Raw genomic sequence first — 20,255 nt, 5'->3', positions numbered from 1 at the left:
TGGGAGCTGAGGGGAAGAATGTTTTTCCAGAAAGCCCTTGCTTTAAACATCAACTCGCTATCTGAAGCTCAGTTTTTGAGGGACCAATCATTACCTGTAGTGCTGAGGCCAGTGTACTCAGGGGATGGGTTGCTGACAGGGGAGGAGGGAGGTGGCACTTCCACGGATGTGGCGGATTTTGCTGGAGAAAATGATGGCACTGGTGAGGGGGTTGGTGGAGCTGCCTCTGTCAAGATGATCTCTTCTTGAACTTCTGCTACAGTTAGAGAAAGGGAGGGTTCTTACAGCCAAACTTCAAAGCAAGTTATCTTTACCCATTGCCATCAAGTCAATTCCAATTCATAGCAACCCTATAGAAACAGAGTAGAACTGCCCCATAGGGTTTCCAAGACTGTAAATCTTTATGGAAACAGACTGCCACATCTTTCTCCTGTGGAGTGGCTGGTGGGTTTGGACCATCAATCTTTCAGTTACAGCCAAGCGCTTAACCACTGTGCCACCAGGGCTCCTGGTTGTATTAAAAAAAAAAAAAAAAAAAAACCCATTGCCGTCGAGTCAATTCCGACTCATAGCAACCCAAGAGAACAGAGTAGAACTGCCCCATAGGATTTCTAAGGTGCAACTGGTGGATTCAAACTGCCAACCTTTTAGTTAGCAGCTGAACTCTTAACCATTGCACCACCAGGCTCTATTTAAGGGATTTTAAAGATGAAATATTCTTCCTAATCTGCGTCATGTCACTCGCCTGCTTAAAACCCTTCAGTGGTTTCCTACCACCATCATGGCCTTCAAGGCAATTCCTATACACATGCACACCCGCTCCAAAGAAGGAAATGACATGACTAGTTTCACACCCTTTGATCTTCTCACCGTAATTAAGTTCTTTGGGATACACAGTTAAAGGAGCACAGAGCACAGAAGTAAGGGTACAAATTAAACTATCAAGTAGTGCAATCCCCAGTGAAATGCTGGCTTACCAGTGCTTCCTTCTCCCTTCATGGCTCGCATGAGCTCATTGGCCCTCTCCTGACAGTGCAGGGATTCTAACAGGTAGAGCACGTAGTCATCAAACATCAAGTGGATCAGGTGAAAAGACCCTGTTGTGAGAGAGGATCCAGACAGAAAGGTAAGTCATATCATCTCATGTGAGCCCCTTCTACCTGGTCAATAGCACATGATACTGTGTGCTGTCATAGTCTGTGCAGAACCTCATTCTTCACTCATTTATGAACTCCTTATGGTCAGAGATCACTCTTCATGGTTGCATCCTCAGCCTAGCCTAGTGCTTGACATAAGTTAAGTGTCATTAACAATTCTGGGGAAGTGAACCTTTTCCCTGCACAACTTATTAATGAGACACCATAAAAAATGGCACCCACTGAGTCATCTGTCCAAATGCTTTTGAGCTCTCATGTACCCACACTCGACTGATCTCATGGGAACATCCCTCAGTTTGTTCAGCATTTACTAACAGTGTCTTTCATTTTTATCTCTTCCATAAGCATATCTTATTTCCCCAATTGGACTTCAAGGACGTCCATGGTAGGGACTTTGCCTTCTAGTTCACTGGTATCTACCAATGTACTTGACATAATTCTGGGAATGGAATTGAAAATTTTAGTTTGCAATAACTTAATAATTTCCTAAATGTTCCTGAGATCTCGTTTAGCACAAGGTTCTTAGAAAAGGTATTAGAATGAAAAGATTTGGTATTTCCAAGTAATACTCTTCATTTTCGATGTAGAGCAGGTTATTTCATAAAAAGGGGATCTAAACAATCATTTTAAAAGTGATTTCTATGTGCCAGTCTGTCATGGATTGAATTGTGTCCCCCCAAAAATATGTGTCAACTTGGTTAGTCCATGATTCCCAGTATTGTGTGGTTGTCCTCCATTTTGTGATTGTAATTTTATGTTGAAAGGATTAGGGTGGGATTGTAACACCACCCTTATTCAGGTTACCTAACCCTGATCCAAGGTAAAGGGAGTTTCCCTGGGGTGTGTGCCTTTTATCTCTTAAGAGATAAAAGGGAAGCAAGCAGAGAGTTGGGGACCTCATACCACCAAGAAAACAGCACCTGGAGCAGAGTGCGTCCTTTGGAGCTGGGGTCCCTGCACCTGAGAAGCTCCTTGACCATGGGAAGATTGAGGACAAGGACCTTCTTGTATGTCATGCTGCTATCTGTGGACAGTGGAATGGTCTACACATAGTAGTAGTAGGGGCTCAATTAATGTCTGCTGTAATCCAGGTACCCTGGGTGCCAGAGTTAGAGAAGGGGCCAACCTTCATCCCCAGTCCCATGTTTCCATCTCTGTGGATAACCCGTCAGCCCATGAAATGTCCAAAACTTCTCATTCACCTCCCTATAAGCTGACCTCCCTTCCCACCTCCCTCTAGTTTGCTTTTCTACAACCTTATGAGATTCTCTGGCATTATTTCTCTTTTGATTCAATCATTGTTATCACTATCACATCCTCATCATCATCATTAGCATCACTATCATTGTCATCACATCTACCACTTACTCAATGCTTACTATGTAGCAAGAGCTATGCCAAGCACTTAACATACTCTCATCTCATCCTTATAACAATCTGTGATACAGGTGGTATTACCTGCCCTCACATTTGAGGAAATGAATCTCTCCATGGATAACTGAATAGGGATTTGCTTCAGTTTGGTCTGGCCAAGAACTCTGTTTCCATTCACCTGCCAATCATCTATCCAACCTCCTCATAGCACAGATGGGAAAATAAGGCACAGATGGCATAAATGACTTGGTCCCTGGAAGGGCCATTTGAATTGGAAGCTATGCCTCTCCAAGTTTCAGAAATAAGGTGATGGTTGCCAGTTGGGGGCTTTTAGAGGATTCTTCCTTGGTGGAATTTATCAATTTGCTCCTTCTGAATTGCTCCTGGTTTCTGTACTTGCCTGCCACTCTGTACACACCCACATCCTTCATCTCAGGTAGATTAATTCATTTGGTCTAGGAAGGTTACAGAGAAAACCCTTCACTTAACTCTGAGGGCACTGGATGCCCAGCAAGTCATGCCCATCTACCCTGATGCCCCCTCTCTATGGAGCCTGGCACAGCCTCTAACCCTTGTGATCACAGGACTCAAAGCCAAGGTCTTCCACCCTTGCACTTCCTCCATATTCTTCTTCCATCCCAGGGTGCCATGTCCATTTTTAACCCCATTTGGAACTCAGCAAGGTTCAGGTTATAGTGAGTCATTGTGAGACACAGCTTCCAAAACTAAACTTTCCATCCACCTTCCCTGAAATGGGTCCTGAGAACCACTGAGGAGGCACAGCATTGTGGGTAACTGGATGGGCTCTGGATCAAACTACCCCGGTTGAGATCCCAGCTTGGCCACTTAGTGACTGGGACTTTAGATAAGTTACTTTACCTCCCTAATCTTTTTAAAGATTTATCTCCTGTAAATCTTTAAAAACAAACACTTATTGAACCCTTGCTCTCATGACAGCCACCGTGCCAACCACTATTGATTTATTATTGTATTTACTCATCACAGCTGTATGAGATGAGTGATATTCTTCTTTTACAGATGAAGAAATTGAGGCCTTGAGAAGTAAAGTCACTGTCCAATGTCATGCAGTTATTGAGTAACAGAACCAGGACTTGAGCCCAAGACTGTCTGATTATGAAGTTGCTCCTTAATCATTATGGAATGCAAGCTCCCTAACACGAGGACAATAAAACCTGCCTTACAGAAGGACCATACTGAGACAGAGAACACACTGCATGCTTAATAAATGGTAGTTATTATTGTCATCACTCAGGTTCCTAGTAATGTTGTAAAATTCTATGAAATGACCATTTTGTACCTAGAGTTAGAGTCAAAGAAGTCAAAAGATGGCATCAGATACTTAAAAGGAAAAGGAGTCCAAGATGAAATATTTGCTGGAATGTTGAACTAAGTCAACAAGGATGAAAAGAGAGAAACACAATGAAATGATGAATTAGAATGGAAAACCCTGGATGATAAAAATAGGTTAAGATAGTAGTTTTAGTACAGGCAGACACCTTGAAAGCCATCTCTACAGCCCTCTTGTCTTACAGACAAGCAAACAAGGTGTGGAAGAGGTGAAGAAACTTGCCTGAGACTACACTGTTAGAAGACATCAGAGCTGGGACTGAGGCCAGGACTTCAAGGGAAGTGTTGATGTAGGGTTTCAGCCCTCTTCATTTATGGTCTGTTACACAATTGGTGATCAGTTACGCAACTGGTCTGTTTAATTTCTGATCATCCCTTGAGCAACCAGAGTTTGTAGAACTACTGCAACTGCCCACTATTGTGCTAAGTGCTCTGCGTCCAAAGGCAGTGTAAAGCCCAGCCTCTGACGCCACAAAGGCTGCAGAATCCATATCACTTAGAAATCAGTCATTAGGGTTGTTGGGCAACAGGCAGTTCAGTGCCAGGGGGTCACGGCCGTGGGAGCAGTGCAAATAGAAGAAGATGGGAGAATATAAAAGGAGATAAAGAAAAACTGATTAGAGAGAGTGAAAGAAACAAACATCAAAGACAAGAGGATAGAGGCAATTATAACTAACATCCCTCTCGTACTTCTCCCCTTAGCACTTATCATCTACTATATGGTATATTTAACTTACTGTGTACCTCACTCCACTGGAATGTAAACTACATAAATACAGGGAATTTTATCTGTTTTCTTTGCTGCTGTATACCCGGGTGGCTGGCATGCTGCCAGGAACACAGTTGAGGCTCAATCAATGTTTGTTAAATGAACAAACAGAATTAGTACACATTGGCCACTTACAATATGCACCATAAACACTATAAAAAAGGTATTATTATCTTCAGCTAACACATGCAGAAATTAAGACTCAGAGAGTTTAAATAGCTTGCCTAGAGTCACAGAGCTAGTGAGCATCAGAACCTGTTATGAAAAAAGGTATCAAAAGAGAGACAAAAATTTTGTTGTTGTTGTATGGTGACACAATGATTACATTGTATAGACTCAAAGTATTTCTTTTTTCTTAAGAAAAATTTCAAACTTAGAGAAAAGCATAGAGAACTTAAAAATGAACACCCATGTACTCACCACCCAACATTATAAAATCAACATTTTACAATATTTGAATGAGTTATTAAAGGAAAAAAATGAAGACGAAGCCCCTTGTATCTTGTGTTTCCTTTCTTAATCTCATTCCTCTGCCTCTTTGTCTTCATCCCAATGGTAATCACAGTCTTCAATTTGACATTTATTGTTCACATGCTTAATGCGTTTGGCTGCTAACTGAAAAGTTGGAGGTTCAAGTTCACCCAGAGGCTTCTCAGAAGAAAGGCCTGACACTCTACTTTCTAAAACTTGGCAACTGAAAACTCTGTGGAACGCAGTTCCCCACAGTTGTACTCCAATCCACATGGGGTCGCCGTGAGTTGCAACTGACATGATGGCAACAGTTATTTTTGGACTATTTTTTTCTGTTTTCAAATTTGATATAAATTGTCATACTTTATACAATATTCTGCAACTTTCGTTTGACACTTTCATATTAGATCTGTCCACGCTGACACATGGGGTCCTAGTTCATTAATTTTATTGGCCATTGTTTGAACAGACCACAATTTATTTATCCATTCTCCTGTTGATGGGATTTAGGCTGTTTGCAACTTTGGTAAGCAATTTGGAAACATAAGACTGAAGACGAATGTGCTCTTGGACCCAACAATTCCACCTTTGATCCTAGACACAGGGAGACAGTAACAAAAATATTCATTGCAGCTAGTTTCTAACAGTGAAAAATTGTAAACAGCCTGAATCCCATCAACAGGAGAATGGATAGTTTTTCTGCTGTTGTTAGGTGAGTCAGTTCTGATTCACAGCGACCCTATATACAATAGAATGAAACAATGCACAGTACTTCACCATCCTCACAATCGTTGTTATGCATGAACCCACTGTTGCAGCCACTCTGTCAATCTATCTCATTGAGGGTATTCCTCTTTTTCGCTTTCCCTTGACTTTACCAAGCATGATGTCCTTCTCCAGGGACTGGTCCCTCCTGCTAATATGTCCAAAGTAAGTGAGACCAATTCTTACCACCTCTGCTTCTAAGGAGCATTCTGGGTGTACTTCTTCCAACACAGATTTGTTCATTCTTTTGGCAGTCCACAGTATAATTCATTATTCTTAGCCGACGCCATAACTCAAAGACATCAATTCTTCTTTAGTCTTCCTCGTTCATTGTCTAGTTTTCGCATGCATATGAGGCAATTGAAAACACCATGGCTTGGGTCAGGTGCACCTTAGTCATCAAGGTGATATCTTTGCTTTTTAACACTTTAAAGAGGTCTTTTGCAGCAGATTTGCCCAATGCGATGCGTCTCTTGATTTCTTGACTGCTGCTTCCATGGGTGGTGTTTGTGAATCCAACTAAAATGAAATCCTTCACGGCTTTAGTCTTTTCTGTTTATCATGATGTTGCTTACTGGTCCAGGTGTGAGGATTTTTGTTTTCTTTATGTTGAGGTGCAATCCATACTGAAGGCTGTGGTCTTTGACTTTCATCAGTAAGTGCTTCAAGTCCTCTTCACTTTCAGCAAGCAAGGTTGTGTTATCTGCATAATGCAGGTTGTTAATGGTCTTCCTCCAATCCTGATGCTTCGTTCTTCTTCATATAGTCCAGCTTCTCGTATTGTTTGCTCAGCATACAGATTGAATAATTATGGTGAAAGGATACAACCCTGACACATACCATGCTTGACTTTAAACCACGCAGTATCCCCTTGTTCTGTTGGCACAACTGTCTCTTGGTCAATGTACAGGTTCTTCATAAGCACAATTAAGTGTTCTGGATTCCCATTCTTTGCAATGTTACCCATAATTTATTATGACCTACTCAGTCAAATGCCTTTCTGTAGTCAATAAAACACAGGTAAACATCTTTCTGGTATTCTTTGCTTTCAGCCAAGATCCATCTGACATCAGCAATGATACCCCTCATTCCCCATCCTCTTCTGAATCCTGCTCGAATTTCCGGCCGTTCCCTGTCAGTGTATTACTGCAACTGCTTTGGAATGATCTTCAGCAAAATTTTACTTATGTGTGACATTAATGACATTGTTTGATAATTTCTACATTCTGTTGGATCACCTTCTTTGGAACAGGCATAAATATGGATCTCTTCCAGTTGCTTGGCCAGGTAGCTATCTTCCATATTTCTTGGCATAGACAAGTGAGCACTTCCAGCTTGGACTTCTTCCTTCAGTACCATCAGTTCCTGATCATATGATACCTCCTGAAATGGCTGGAATATCAACAAATTCTTTTTGGTACAGTGACTCAGTGTATTCCTTCTATCTTCTTTTCATGCTTCCTTCATCATTATTTTGCCCATTAAAAAAAAAAAAAAAAAACATTGCCATCGAGTCGCTTCTGACTCATAATGACCCTACAGGACAGAGTAGAACTGCCTCATAGAGTTTCCAAGGAGTGCCTGGTGAATTTGAGTCCTCCAATACCCAAGGCTTGAATTTTTTTCTTCAGTTCTTTCAGCTTGAGAAATGGCAAGTGTGTTCTTTCCTTTTGGTTTTCTAACTCCAGGTCTTTGCACATTGGAGTATTTTTCCTTTAAAAATGTATTTAGAGGAGTTTATATTCTAGATATTAATCATTTGTTAGTTTTATGCCTTGCAAAATATCTTCTCCATTTGTGTGGCTTTATTGTTTTGTTTTGACTTTGTTTATGGTAAACAGAAGCTTAAAAACCTTAATGTAGTCAGTCTTGGCAATACTTTTTTTTTTATGATTTGCCCTTTTTGTGACTTTCTAAAGAAAGTATTTCCTATTCAAAGGTCATAAAGTTATCACTCCATATCTTCTTCCAAAAGGTTTTAGGTCTTTTTCTTTATCTCTCTTTTTGGCGTTGAGATTTTTATTTTTAGAAGTTGTCGGGAAGGGGTCTAATTTTATCTTATTTTCCCTAAAATATTTGTTCCGGAACCATTCTCTGGATCCTTTCCCTACTGATTTTTAATGTTATCCCCGCCATATAAATCACCTCCATAACCCGTTTGTTTCAGAGACAAGGGAACAAGGATCGGATGAGGTGACAACAAGTTTCATGTTCACCCGTCTTGGGTATCTCTGGCTTGTTTCAATACCCTTTTTATCTAACATCTTTAGAACACCACACTCTCTTAATTACAGTACTTTATAATAAACTGAACATCATGTAAGCAAGTTCCTACATCTTGTTCTTCTTTACCTTCAATATGTTTTTACTTTTCTTGGCCCTTTGCTTTTCCAATCACTGTTCGTCATTTCCTTATAAAGCCTCACCAGAAGCACCTTTAATGTCCACATTTCTAGCAACATTCTGTTGCTGGTGCCATACGTATTCTCTAAGACAACAGAGACTTTCTCTATAGCTCTCCTCACTTCCTTCTGAGCCCTCACCAGAATTGCCTTTGACATCCATAATTCCACCAACAGTCTCTTCAAGGCAATCTAGGTTTTTACTATTAAAAAAAAAAAAAAAAAAAAAGGTTTTTACTATTAGGTACCTTAAAACTCTTCCAGCCTCTACCCATTACCCAATTCCAAAACCACTTCCACATTTTAGGTATTTGTTAGAGCAGCACTCCATTCTTCCGGTACCAAATTCTGTCTTAGTTATCTAGTGCTGCTATAACAGAAATATCAAAAGTGGATGGCTTTAACAAACAGAAATTTATTCTCTCACAGCTTAGGAGACTAGAAGTCTGAATTCAGGGTGCCGGCTCTAGGGGAAGGTATTGTCTTTCTGTAGACTCTGGAGGAAGATCCTATAGCCTTCTAGCCTTCGAGCCTTCCAATCCAAGGTCCCGGATAACAAGGAGAGACAAGCTACCCCTGCTGTGCTCAAATCCTGACCCACAGAATCCATAAGCATAATAAAATGGTCTTTTTAAACCACTAAGCTTTGGGGTAATTTGTTACACAGCAATAGTAGCTAGAACATTGTTGTTTCTTGTATTCCGGACCTTAGCTCTGACTTTATTTTTCTTTTTTTTTTTCTGAAATGCATCCTTTAATAGTCTTTTTTTTTTTTTAAGTGAATGTCTGTGAGTGCCAAGTTCTTTTAATCTTTGTATAACTGAAAATGCCTTTATTTTGTGCTCACTCTTGAGTGAATAGTAGTTGACAGTTCTTTCTTCTCAACTCTTAAAAGATACTGCTCCATTGTCTTCTGGCATCTATTATTATTGATGACAGTCTAATTATTGTTCTCTCTTCTCATAGCTTTTTTTAAAAAAAAAATTTCACCTTAATCCATCAATATAGATTAAAAAAAAATCAGTGTGGATTAGGCAAATTTGTCTATCCCTTTTGTACTGTGATTGTGAGCCGTGGTATTTGTCTTAATTCTGGTAATAGTGTTTCATGGTTGGGCAGATTTGATTTTTAAACAGAGTTTGACCACTTGCCCTGTTCATCTTGGGCATGGACCTTCTCCCAGCTCAGTTTCCACCTCTGTAAACAGGAGCCCTGGTGGTGCAACAGCTAAGTGCTCAGCTGCTAACCAAAAGATTGGTGGTTTGAACCAACCCAGTGGCTCCACAGGAGAAAAAACTGGTGATCTGTTCCCATAAAGATTATGGCCTGCAAAGAAGTTTCCTGAATACAACCGAATGCTTTGAAGGCCAGAGTAATAGGGATGGGGACCTGGGAACTATGGTTTCAGGGGACATCTAGGTCAATTGATGTAACAAAATGTATTAAGAAAATGTTCTGCATCCCACTTTCGTGAGGGGCATCTGGCATCTTCAATAATAATAAGCAGCCATCTAGGATGCATCAATTGGTCTTAACCCACCTGGATCAAAGGAGAATGAAGAACACCAAAGACACAAAGTAAATATGAGCCCAAGGAACAGAAAGGGCCTCATAAACCAGAGACTCCATCAGCCTGAGAGCAGAAGAACTAGATGGTGCCCAGCTACAACCAATGACTGCCCTGACAGGGAACACAACAGAGAAACCCGGATGGAGCAGGAGAACAGTGGGATGCAGACCTCAATTTTCATAAAAAGACCAGACTTAATGGTCCGACTGAGACTAGAGGGACCACGGAGGTCACAGTCCCTGGACCTTCTGTTAGTCCCAAACTGGAACTATTCCCAAAGCCAACTCTTCAGACAGGGATTGGACTGGACAGAAATTGATACTGGTCAGGGGTGAGCTTCTTGGCTCAAGTAGACACATGAGACTATGTGGGCAGGTCCTGTCTGGAGGCAAGATGAGAAGACAGAGGGGCACAGGAGTTGGTTGAACGGACACAGGAGATACAGGGTAGAGAGGAGGAGTGTGCTGTCTCATTGAGGGAAGAACAGCTAGGAGTCCATAGCAAAGTGTATACAAGTTTTTGTATGAGAGACTGACTTGATTTGTAAACTTTCACTTGAAGCACAATTAAAAAAAAAAAAAATTACAGCCTAGAAAACCCTATGGGGGCAGTTCTACTCTGTCACATGGGGTCACTGTGAGTCAAAATCTACTTGGCATCTAACAACAATAACAACAAAAAACATACCTATTACCTTAGGGAACAGTGAGTTTATGTTAATGGGGGAGGAATAACTCAGAAAAGGAGGGTGAGAATGGATGCACAACTTGAAGAATGTAATCAATGTCACTGAATTGTACATGTAGAAATGGTTGAATTGGTGTATGTTTTGCTGTCTATATTCTCAACAACAACAAAAATAAAATAAATAAAAAAGAAAACCCTATGGCGCTCAGTTCTACTCTGAAACACATGAGGTCGCCATGAGTTGGAATCAACTTGACAGCAACTTTTTTTTTTTTTAATGAAAAAAAAAAAAATTACCCATTAATATCTGCCTTGCGGCATTAATGTGAGAATTAAATGGTAGTACGTGCTTCCGAAACATTTGTTATAATTATTATGATCCTGCTTTTGCTTCATTACTGACTGTAAATGAAGCAAATCCTTCAAATCCTAGTTTGGCTTTCTCATTTGTTCTATTGAGGGCAGTAATGTGGACCTCACAGGGTTGTTGTGAGAATTAAATGAGAAAGTGCCTGATATACTATCTAGCATGTAGATAGGCCTTCAATGAATGCTATTATTATTTGTTGTTGTTATTATTGTCCCTGGGTGGTGCAAATGGTTGATGAGCTCAACTGCGGACCAAAAGGTTGGTGGTTGGCGTCCACCCAGAGGCACCTTGGAAGAAAGCCTTGGCGATTTGCTTCCAAAAAATCAGCCATTGTAAATCCTATGGAGTTCTACTGTGACACACATGGCATCACCATGAGTAGGAATCAACTCGATGGCAACTGGATAGTGGAAGAAAGGTAGAGGTGGCAGCAGTGTAGCATAGCAGAAAGCTTTAACGTTGCAAATATTCTGGGTTGAACTTGGTCTGCCATTTAGCTGTGAATCCTTGGGCAAGTCCTCTTCTCTCTTTGGGTCTCTGCTTCCTCTCCTGAATAAAAAACCAGTTGCCAGTCAAGTTGATTCCAACTCATGGTGACCCTATGTGTTTCAGAGTAGAAGTGTGTTCCATAGGGTTTTCCATGGCTATGACATTCTGAAGTAGATAACCAGTCCTCTCTTCTGCTCTCCTGAATGCAGGAGAATAATGTTGTTGTTAGGTGTCATCGAGCTGGTTCTGACCCATAGTGACCCTATGCATAACAGAACAAAACGCTGCCTGGTCCTGTGCCATCCTCACAGTCATTGGTATGTTTGAGCCCACTGTTGCAACCACTGTGTCTCCATCTCATTGACGGTCTTCCTCTTTTTCACTGACCCTCTACTTCACCAAGCATGACGTCCTTCTCCAGGGACTGCTCCCTCCTGATAACATGTCCAAAGTATGTGAGACGAAGCCTGCCCATCCTCACTTCTAATGAGCATTCTGGCTGTACTTCTTCCAAGACAGATTTGTTTGTTCTTCTGGCAGTCCATGATATATACAGTATTCTTTGCCAACACCATTAATTCAAATGCATCGATTCTTCTTCAGTCTTCCTTATTCATTGTCCAACTCTTACATGTATATGAGATGACTGAAAACACCATGGCTTGGGTCAGGCACGCCTTAGTCCTTAAGGTGACATCTTTGCCTTTTAACACTTTAAAGAGATCTTTTGCAGCAGATTTGCCCAATGCAATATGTCGTTTGATTTCTTGACTGCTGCTTCCATGGGCATTGATTGTGGATCCAAGTGAGATGAAATCCTTGACAACTTCAGTAATTTCTGTTTATCATGATGTTGCTTATTGGTCCAGTTGTGAGGATTTTTGTTTTCTTTATGTTGAGGTGTAATGCATACCAAAGACTCTAGTCTTTGATCTTTATCAGTAAGTGCTTCAAGTCCTCTTCACTTTCAGCAAGTGCTTATGGGGGCTTGAATGAGTGTGAACATCAAGTCCCTGCATCTTAGCAGACTCTGTGTAAAGGAGGGCCAGGCCAGGACATCTGAGTGTGGAGATGCAGGCTGGAGGGCTCAGAGCCATCCCTCCTTCATTGTGCCTGCTTCAGCTGGTGCTGTTCTTTGACCAATGCCCATGTGGCCTCTCAGGCCTGCCTGAATGGGTGAGCCTTTGATGCTAGGCCAGAAAACAAGCATGTAAAAAAGGGAAAACATGGGCAATGGTGTGTAATCCTGCCCCATCGGCTGTCAAACTTGGGCCTGCTTTTCAAACTGTTCTATGCCAAAGTGCTTCCTGGAACTATTGTCCCCTTCTAGACCATTCCTAACTGTGAAATAAATGGACATTTGGTGAAAACAGAGTGAAGGGTCAAAGTGCCAGCACTGACTTGGGACCCAGGTATCATATGAACTGAAGTCAGATCTGTCAGTAGAAAATTTATTTGCTTTTCTTTCCTTTTTTTTTTTAATGGAAACTTTCATGCACTCAGCTCTGTTCGGATTGAAAGTTCATTGCCTGCTCGCCTACCTTTGCTGACTAATTTTGCTAGAGACCGCCGCTTGCAGCGGCAGAGAAAGAAAGTCTGGCTACTTTAGTTCACAGCATAGGCTTTTTCAGTGAAAAGGAATTAGGGAGAAAGGAGTGAAAAGGAATTAAGGCGAAGAAAGGAGTCAACTACCTTTGAAAGAGGCTGTTCTGGGAAGAGGTGATAGAGTCCCCCACGGGATCATTGTGATGGTCAGCCAGCTAGGCTAACACACAAACCCTGCACCCATTCACAGCGACAAGGATCGTGTGGGAGTGATAAGATAGATAGAGCTGGCCCCTGCGGTTGGGGGAGGGGGCCAGGGAACAGAGGGCTCTTTTTCCTAATTAGCTGTTTTCATACAAGGAACACATGACCCAAACACAACCACCAACTGTGTCTTTGACACATACAGGCAGAGAGGGGGAGCTGAGCTTTTGTCTGCCGCAAATTCTTTCAACTCGCCTGTCACCCCAAGCTGCAAAACTCAACAATGCGTCAGATGAGTAGGACCACTGCAGAGTGTTTGCTAAAAGGTCTTGGAGACAGGTATTATTTTCACCCTTTCAGGACTGAAAAATACTGTAAAAGTGAAACTGGGTTAATATCGCTTTCTTTCTTTTCTAAAAGGCTTGCGACCATATTTCGCCATTTGCGGGAGTTTCCAGTATGACTTAAAATAGTGTGTCGTTCAAAAAGGAAGAAATACATTTTAAGGAGCCATTTTTCTTAGTAATCAGTCTAAACCATTCATAGAACCCTAACGATTCTACTGTCTACACTTCCTTTCTCGCTCTGACTGGTGACTTACTAAGAACAAATGAACTTCAAAGTATACAGCAAAGCAGATTGCTTTTCCTGTCTAATGAAAGGTACTTGATAGTATACAGTCAGTGTAAGAATCAGCAAATTGAAGAATAGGGATAAAGCAAGGAGTGGATGCTTACTCTGTGTGTATGTGTGAGATACCATTAATTCTTTGATTTTGAAGCAATGAAAAACATCTCAAGTTTTTTCAACCGTTCACTTAACTGAAAGCAGTTATGCACGAATGGTCTTCCCAGAGCTAGAGGTAACATGTGCTAACACTAACTATGCTGAGCTGGCAGTCATCAAAATGCCACGCCTGATGGCACTGCCCAGGTAGCAGTCACCAGAGCATTCCCATATACAGCTCAAAAACAAGTTCCATGCGTAGCCATGGTGCAGGCAGGTTCAGAGAACTTCCCAATGCAAAGAGTAAAGAAATCCACAACAAAACACTTCTCCAACTGGGCAAACACAGTCTTTCACGGACAGCGCTGTTTAGAAAAAATACTGCCTTCTTTGTTTCACCACATATTCACTTTGTTGTATAGCACAACTGGAAAATGGTGACAAGGCCTTAAAAAGCTAGATGGAAAAGTGTCAAATTAAACCCAAAGCAAAAACCCTAGAGCTGATTGGCTTAATTGGAGATAATGAGAAACGAAACCACATTTCTACTTGCAAAGTAAAACAGAGAACTGAAGCAATTACCCAGAAAATTTACCAACAGCCCTTGCTGAAATGCCTAGGAAATGGAGGCCCAAGTGTTTTGAGATTTCTGATGTCTGGAGAATGCCTTGAAGTCCCACCTAACTTTGCTAATGGTGACCTGGCCTCAATGCATACTCCTTTCCAGTAAAAAAATAGAAAACTGTGTCCCACAGTAAAGCCTAGCATCCATCCGGAAACAGTGATCAGGTTGCTGCCAGAACAGACCATTCCAGGCACCCCTGTGGGCAGAGGTTTCTGGTCCTATTACATCAAAAAGCAGTAGAGAGGAGCTGGGGTGGGGATGTTTCCTGGAGATGATGGAAACCCAAGGGGTCAGTAAAACAAAAAGGGAAATAAATGCAAAAACCCTTGTTATGGATTGAATTGTGTCCTCCCAAAATATGTGTATCAACTTGGCTAGGCTATGATTCCTAGTATTATGTGATTGTCCACATATGATTCCTGGTATTATATGATTTCATCGTCTGATGTGATTTTTCTGTGTGTTGTAAGCCCTATCTCTATGATGTTGATGAAATGGGATTAGCACAGATATGTTAATAAGGAAGGACTCAAGCTATAAGATTAGACTGTGTCTTGAACCAATCTCTTGAGATTTAAAAGAGAAGAGCGAGTAGAGAGACATGGGGACCTCATACCACCAAGAAGCAAGAGCCAGGAGAATAGCATGTCCTTTGGACCCGGAGTCCCTGTCCTGAGAAGCTCCTAGTTCAGAAGAAGATTGATGACAAGGACTTTCCTCCAGAGCCAACAGAGAGACAGCCTTTCCCCAGAGTTGACACCCTAAATTTAGACTTCTAGCCTACTAGACTGTGAGAAAATAAACTTTTGTTTGTTAAAGCCATCCACTTGTGGTATGTCTGTATTAGCAGCACTAGATGACTAAGACAGCTGTCTTCTAGGAAGCTGACTAGATTTTTAAGAAAACTTTATAGATAGTCTACCCACCACTGGGGTGTCAATCAAGCCATTTGCAAATGTTCAAATAGAGGTGTCTTCGTGTGCCCCTCCCTGTCTTGGGAAGGCCACAGCTATGGAATTCTGCAAGATGGACCCGTGGAAGCAACCGCTGGGGACATCTGGCAAAAGGGAAGCACAGCCACTGCTTTTATTCCTCTTTTAAACTCAAATGGTATACTATTTGTGTACGAACCTCTCACTATCAGATTTATGTATTTAACCTTTAGCATGCCATGTCATCTTTCTCCCTGAAAATCCTAACAATTTCGTGTCCCCCAGAACAGATGTGCTTCAGGGTGATGTCCTTGTGGCCTCAGAAACAGCAAGTAAGACTGATGCCGACTTCAGAGAGGTGGGCTTGATTAACAGAGCCTAGGGAAAAAGTGTTTGGACGTGGTGGTGGTGGTGATGGTGGGGTGGGGCTCCAGTAGCCTTACCAAAGCTGGGGGCACTATGCAAAGTCATGTCCCGGATCACCCTTGTGCCAAAACAGGACCACATCAAGAGGAACTGCTGGGCTACTTTCTTGAGGGACCCTTGTCTCTTGGCAGCAACCTACAAGAAAGTGAGTGAATAGTTTTAATAGTGGCTGACTTGACCTTTCATTTATTACTGTCTCCTTGGAAAATGACAGGAAGGCTTACTTACGGGTCTCCAAGTTCAATGCTCTGAAGCAATGGTTTTTGACTTTTTGTTTTTAGTGGCAAAAATACACTTTAAAGAATGAAATATTATACAGAGCCCCAATATACACAAACAATGAGAGACACTGATCTGGTTGAATCAGGGGTGGGAGACTCAGAGTCCTGCCAACTGCTACCTCCACATTCTCAGTCCCCCCACCCCAACCACTACCATCAGACCTCTCATGAGAACTTTAGGGCTTCATGGCTGCTGAGGAACATTCTGATAGCTCACAGCAGGGCTCCATATTATCCACATGTTCACAAAGGGGAGTGGTGGACTGCAGCCGCAGCTTACCAACCTTCACAACACATCGATCCACCATGGTATCCAGCCACTCAATGTACGACTCAATGGGAGACTGCTCCTCCAAGAGATGGTCAAACTCCTGGTACACTGTCAACAGAGAAGCCCACACAAGATTTTTTTTTTGTTTTTTACACTGTAGTTGTATTTAAACAGAGATACATCTTAAAAAGGCAAAGAAATACAATTTATTTTATAGAATAAAACTCCAAAATCTTAGCAGGGCATTCAGGACTATAAAATATCCCCTAACTTACCTTCACAGGCTCATCTTCCATTCCTGCAAACACGTTAAGCTTGGGCCACCCCAGATTGCTGGCAAGCCCTGCTTCCCCAAAAGCTCTGCTTTTTCATAGCCTTAGGCCTTTTCTCAGGTACTTCTTTCTGCTTGCACCGTCCGTACTCTCCTTCTCTCTGTATGGTTCTTCATGGACCAGCTGAAATGGCTCTTATGTGAAATCCTCTTAATCCTATGCATGCCCTTTTCCAGCAGAACTGATCACTCCTCCTCTGTGCTCCCAGGGCAGTTTATTATCTGTACCCAGTGCCCAGTGCCGTCGAGTCGATTCCAACTCATAGCAACCCTAGAGAACAGAGTAGAACTGTCCCATAGAGTTTCCAAGGAGCGCCTGGCGGATTTGAACTGCCAACTGTATGCGACCTTTATTATAGCACTAGGAACACTGTTCTATAGTTAGGAGTGTGTGTGTGTGTGTTCATGCACGTACATGTGTGCTCATATCTCTATCTTCCCACTAGTTTTGTGTGATCTTCATTATCTAGTGCATTATCTGCAGTAGAGCTATTATCCAATAAATGCTTGCATGAATGAATGGGCAGAGGCATTGCTGCTTTCTTGCTCTTTACCCAGAGGTAAGGCATAACTGATCATTCAAATGTTTCTGGACTACAGATATATTGGGCAAGGGGCCTAACCAGCCTCTCAGGGCTGAGCATGCAGTAGGTGCTGAATAGATGAAGCAATCTCTCTGCCCCTAAGTTTCCTTATTAGTCAAAAGGGGATGGATAATCATACCATTTTACAACCTGCCTTCAGATGCAAGTCAGATAACTGAATCAAGAAGTGCACTAGAAAATAGAACCATATCTGTGGTTATCTCCAATTTGAAACAATCTCTTTTCATTCATCTTTGTTTTTATATATAGTGCTCCAAAAATAAAACCATAATTCCAGATCTGTACATTCCTATTGTTTTCTTTTGTCTGAGCAGTTTTGATTCTCTCATTTCACAGGACTGGGCCACTCTGTTTTACTCAGTTGAAGACAGCAACAAGAGGTTTAGAAGGAGAAGGGGCATTAAACATCTATTTAGTTGATCTCCCTTGTTTTATAGATGAGGAAGCTATGTCTAAAGATTAAATGATCCACTCAATTAGTGACAGAGCAGGGACTGGAACTCAGGTCGCTGAACTTCTCTTTAGTGTTCTTTCACTCTTCATAATACTGTCTGCATTTTTAAGCTACTATGCTGCACTGAATGATGACAATGATGATGATGATGGTGGTGATAACACTGCTCGCAGCTAACGTTTGCTGAGCGCTTGCCATGCACCAGGCACCCTTCTGGAGGCTTTACACAGACGTGCTTGTTTAACCTTACGACAAGCCCGAGAATGTGAATGTCACGAGGGCATGTGTCGTGTTTGCTGTTTTACCCCAGCACCTACAACAGTGTCTGGCACCTATAAGGTTGCTTAACTGTTTGTCGAATGAATGACCAACCCAGGAAGGTAGGTACTGTTATTATCCCCCATTTGAGAAATAAGAAAACATCACACTCGTAGATCAGTAACCTTCTAAAGGTTTCATGCTAATGAATGGCAGAGGCCAGAATCGCTCACGTGCTTACCTCTAAATCACTGCACTGTACTAGTGCTACACGGTGTACCAGGAATGTGACACCCATCTCACTTAATTTAACCCTGCACCAAACCAAAACCTGTTGCCGTTGAGTCAATTCCGACTCATAGCGACCCTATAGAACAGAGTAGAACTGCCCCATAGAGTCTCCAAGGAGCGGCTGGTAGATTCCAACTGCCAACCTTTTGGTTAGCAGCTATAGCACTTAACCACTACACCACCAGGGCTTCCTAACCCTGGACATTATCCCCATTTACAGATACGATAACCCAGGTCACAGTGCACTAGAGCCAGGGTTTAAATCAAGGTCTGTTGGGCATCCCAAACCCATGCTCCTACCACAGCACTGTTTAACGCTCATTCTAATCAGCACCCTCAAGTCCCACAACGTACTTCTTAATTTAAGGTAAGGCAAGCGTTCCCAGCAGGGATGTACCTCACTGATGTGATGGTAATCTATTAGAGCAAGAGTTTTGCAGACTTGTCCACTGGTTTAAGGCAAGGAGAGTGCAGCACACAGATGCCCCTTGCCCTGCTCAAAGCAACCTTTAGTCCAACTCACTCTGTGATCAGGGACATCCCCAGCTGCCTGGTTGGGAGGTGCAGGGATGACACTCTGCCGGCAGACCCTCTGCCTTCAGGCTTGGTCCCTTCTTAATCCCTGTCTTCCCAGCACTGTATCACATGGCATCGTCCTCTTTGGGAAGATGCAACACATTTGTAAACTGCTTGTTCAACTTCTGATTTGCCATTAGTTCTATGTTCCATGTGGGAAGGGCACTGACCATTTTATTCACTGCTCTTTGCCCAGCATCTAACACAGTGCCTGACCCAGGGCAGGGATTCAATAAGTACCACCTGGATTGGAAAGAACCATATCGCTTCTTTCCCCTAGAAGAAGAATACTATCAGAGCTTAGAGGGCACCATTCTGCCCTGCCCTGAAGGGAACTTGAAGAGGGAAGCCCCAAATGGTTCTTTTTCCTCGATGGTGCTCCAGCAGAGGCTTGGAGCCTGGCCTCTAAAGCAAATAATGGTGACTATTTTTCCCTATGAGTCTGGTCCACATGGAGGGGAGAAGAGAGCTGAGTGTAATGCTGCTCGGAGTGATTAGCAGAACCAGGAAGTCAGATCATCCTGGGTTTCCATTCATCTGTTTGGCCCTCCACGACATTATGGGACACCCATGCTACACCTGGCTGGCATGAGGCCCAGGGGGCACCAGCTAGCGCTACCAGGGTGCTCAGATCCTGGCTTTCCATTCATCTTCTAGCAGGGAGTGGGGAAAAGAGAACAGGAAGCATGATTGTGAGAACTTGGAACGATCCAGGAACCTCTGTAACTCGCCCCCATTTTGTTATTTTCTCTGTAAAGTGAGCAGCACTGGTGCCTGGTCGTGAAACTGGAACGAGACTTGGGTTCGAGGTCCAGCCCTGCTCCTTACTGGCAGTGTGACCTTGGGTACAGTTTCCTGGCTTTCTGAAGCTGAGTTTCCTCATCTATCAAATGGGAGTGATAAGAGTATCTTCCTGGTGTAGTTGATGTGGAGATCAAATGGGATAATGTGTGGGGAGGTCTGCACAGGACCTAGCATAGAATAGGCAGTCTGGATGCTGAACGATTATTTTAGTGATTAGCACTAAAACTCTTAACAGGGGAAATGAGTGGAGACAGAAAGAAGGGGAGGAACTGGGGCACTGGCTGCCACTTGGGGACAGCCCTAGAGAAGAACCTAAGGAGTGGAATGATGACAGGGAGCCCTGGAATCCAGGGAAAGCCTGGGGGCCTCCACGAAGGAAGAAATAGGAGCCTGAGGTCAGCCCTATGATCTACCAGGAAAGAGGTCTCAGGGAAGGTCCACAGGGTCAAACACATCATCTGTCCGTTTGCCTTTTTTTTTTTTAATATTTATGTTTTGTTGTTG

At 42.5% G+C, this 20,255-nt stretch overlaps 1 protein-coding gene across 1 annotated transcript in view; it reads right to left on the bottom strand.

The window, feature by feature from the left end:
• RFX4 (regulatory factor X4) overlaps nucleotides 1–20,255 on the bottom strand; it is a 195,785-nt gene that overhangs the window by 25,490 nt on the left and 150,040 nt on the right. The window contains exons 13-16 of the mRNA XM_049884974.1: nucleotides 16,446–16,540; nucleotides 15,898–16,015; nucleotides 978–1,097; nucleotides 95–256 (exon numbers count right to left, since the gene is read on the bottom strand). Coding sequence (XP_049740931.1) covers nucleotides 95–256; nucleotides 978–1,097; nucleotides 15,898–16,015; nucleotides 16,446–16,540 — 495 coding nt within the window. The remainder of the gene's footprint in view (nucleotides 1–94; nucleotides 257–977; nucleotides 1,098–15,897; nucleotides 16,016–16,445; nucleotides 16,541–20,255) is intronic.

Source organism: Elephas maximus, chromosome 4 (genome assembly GCF_024166365.1).
Source record: "Elephas maximus indicus isolate mEleMax1 chromosome 4, mEleMax1 primary haplotype, whole genome shotgun sequence".
Lineage (NCBI taxonomy): Eukaryota > Metazoa > Chordata > Mammalia > Proboscidea > Elephantidae > Elephas > Elephas maximus.
This window is presented reverse-complemented; position numbering and strand designations above follow the sequence as displayed.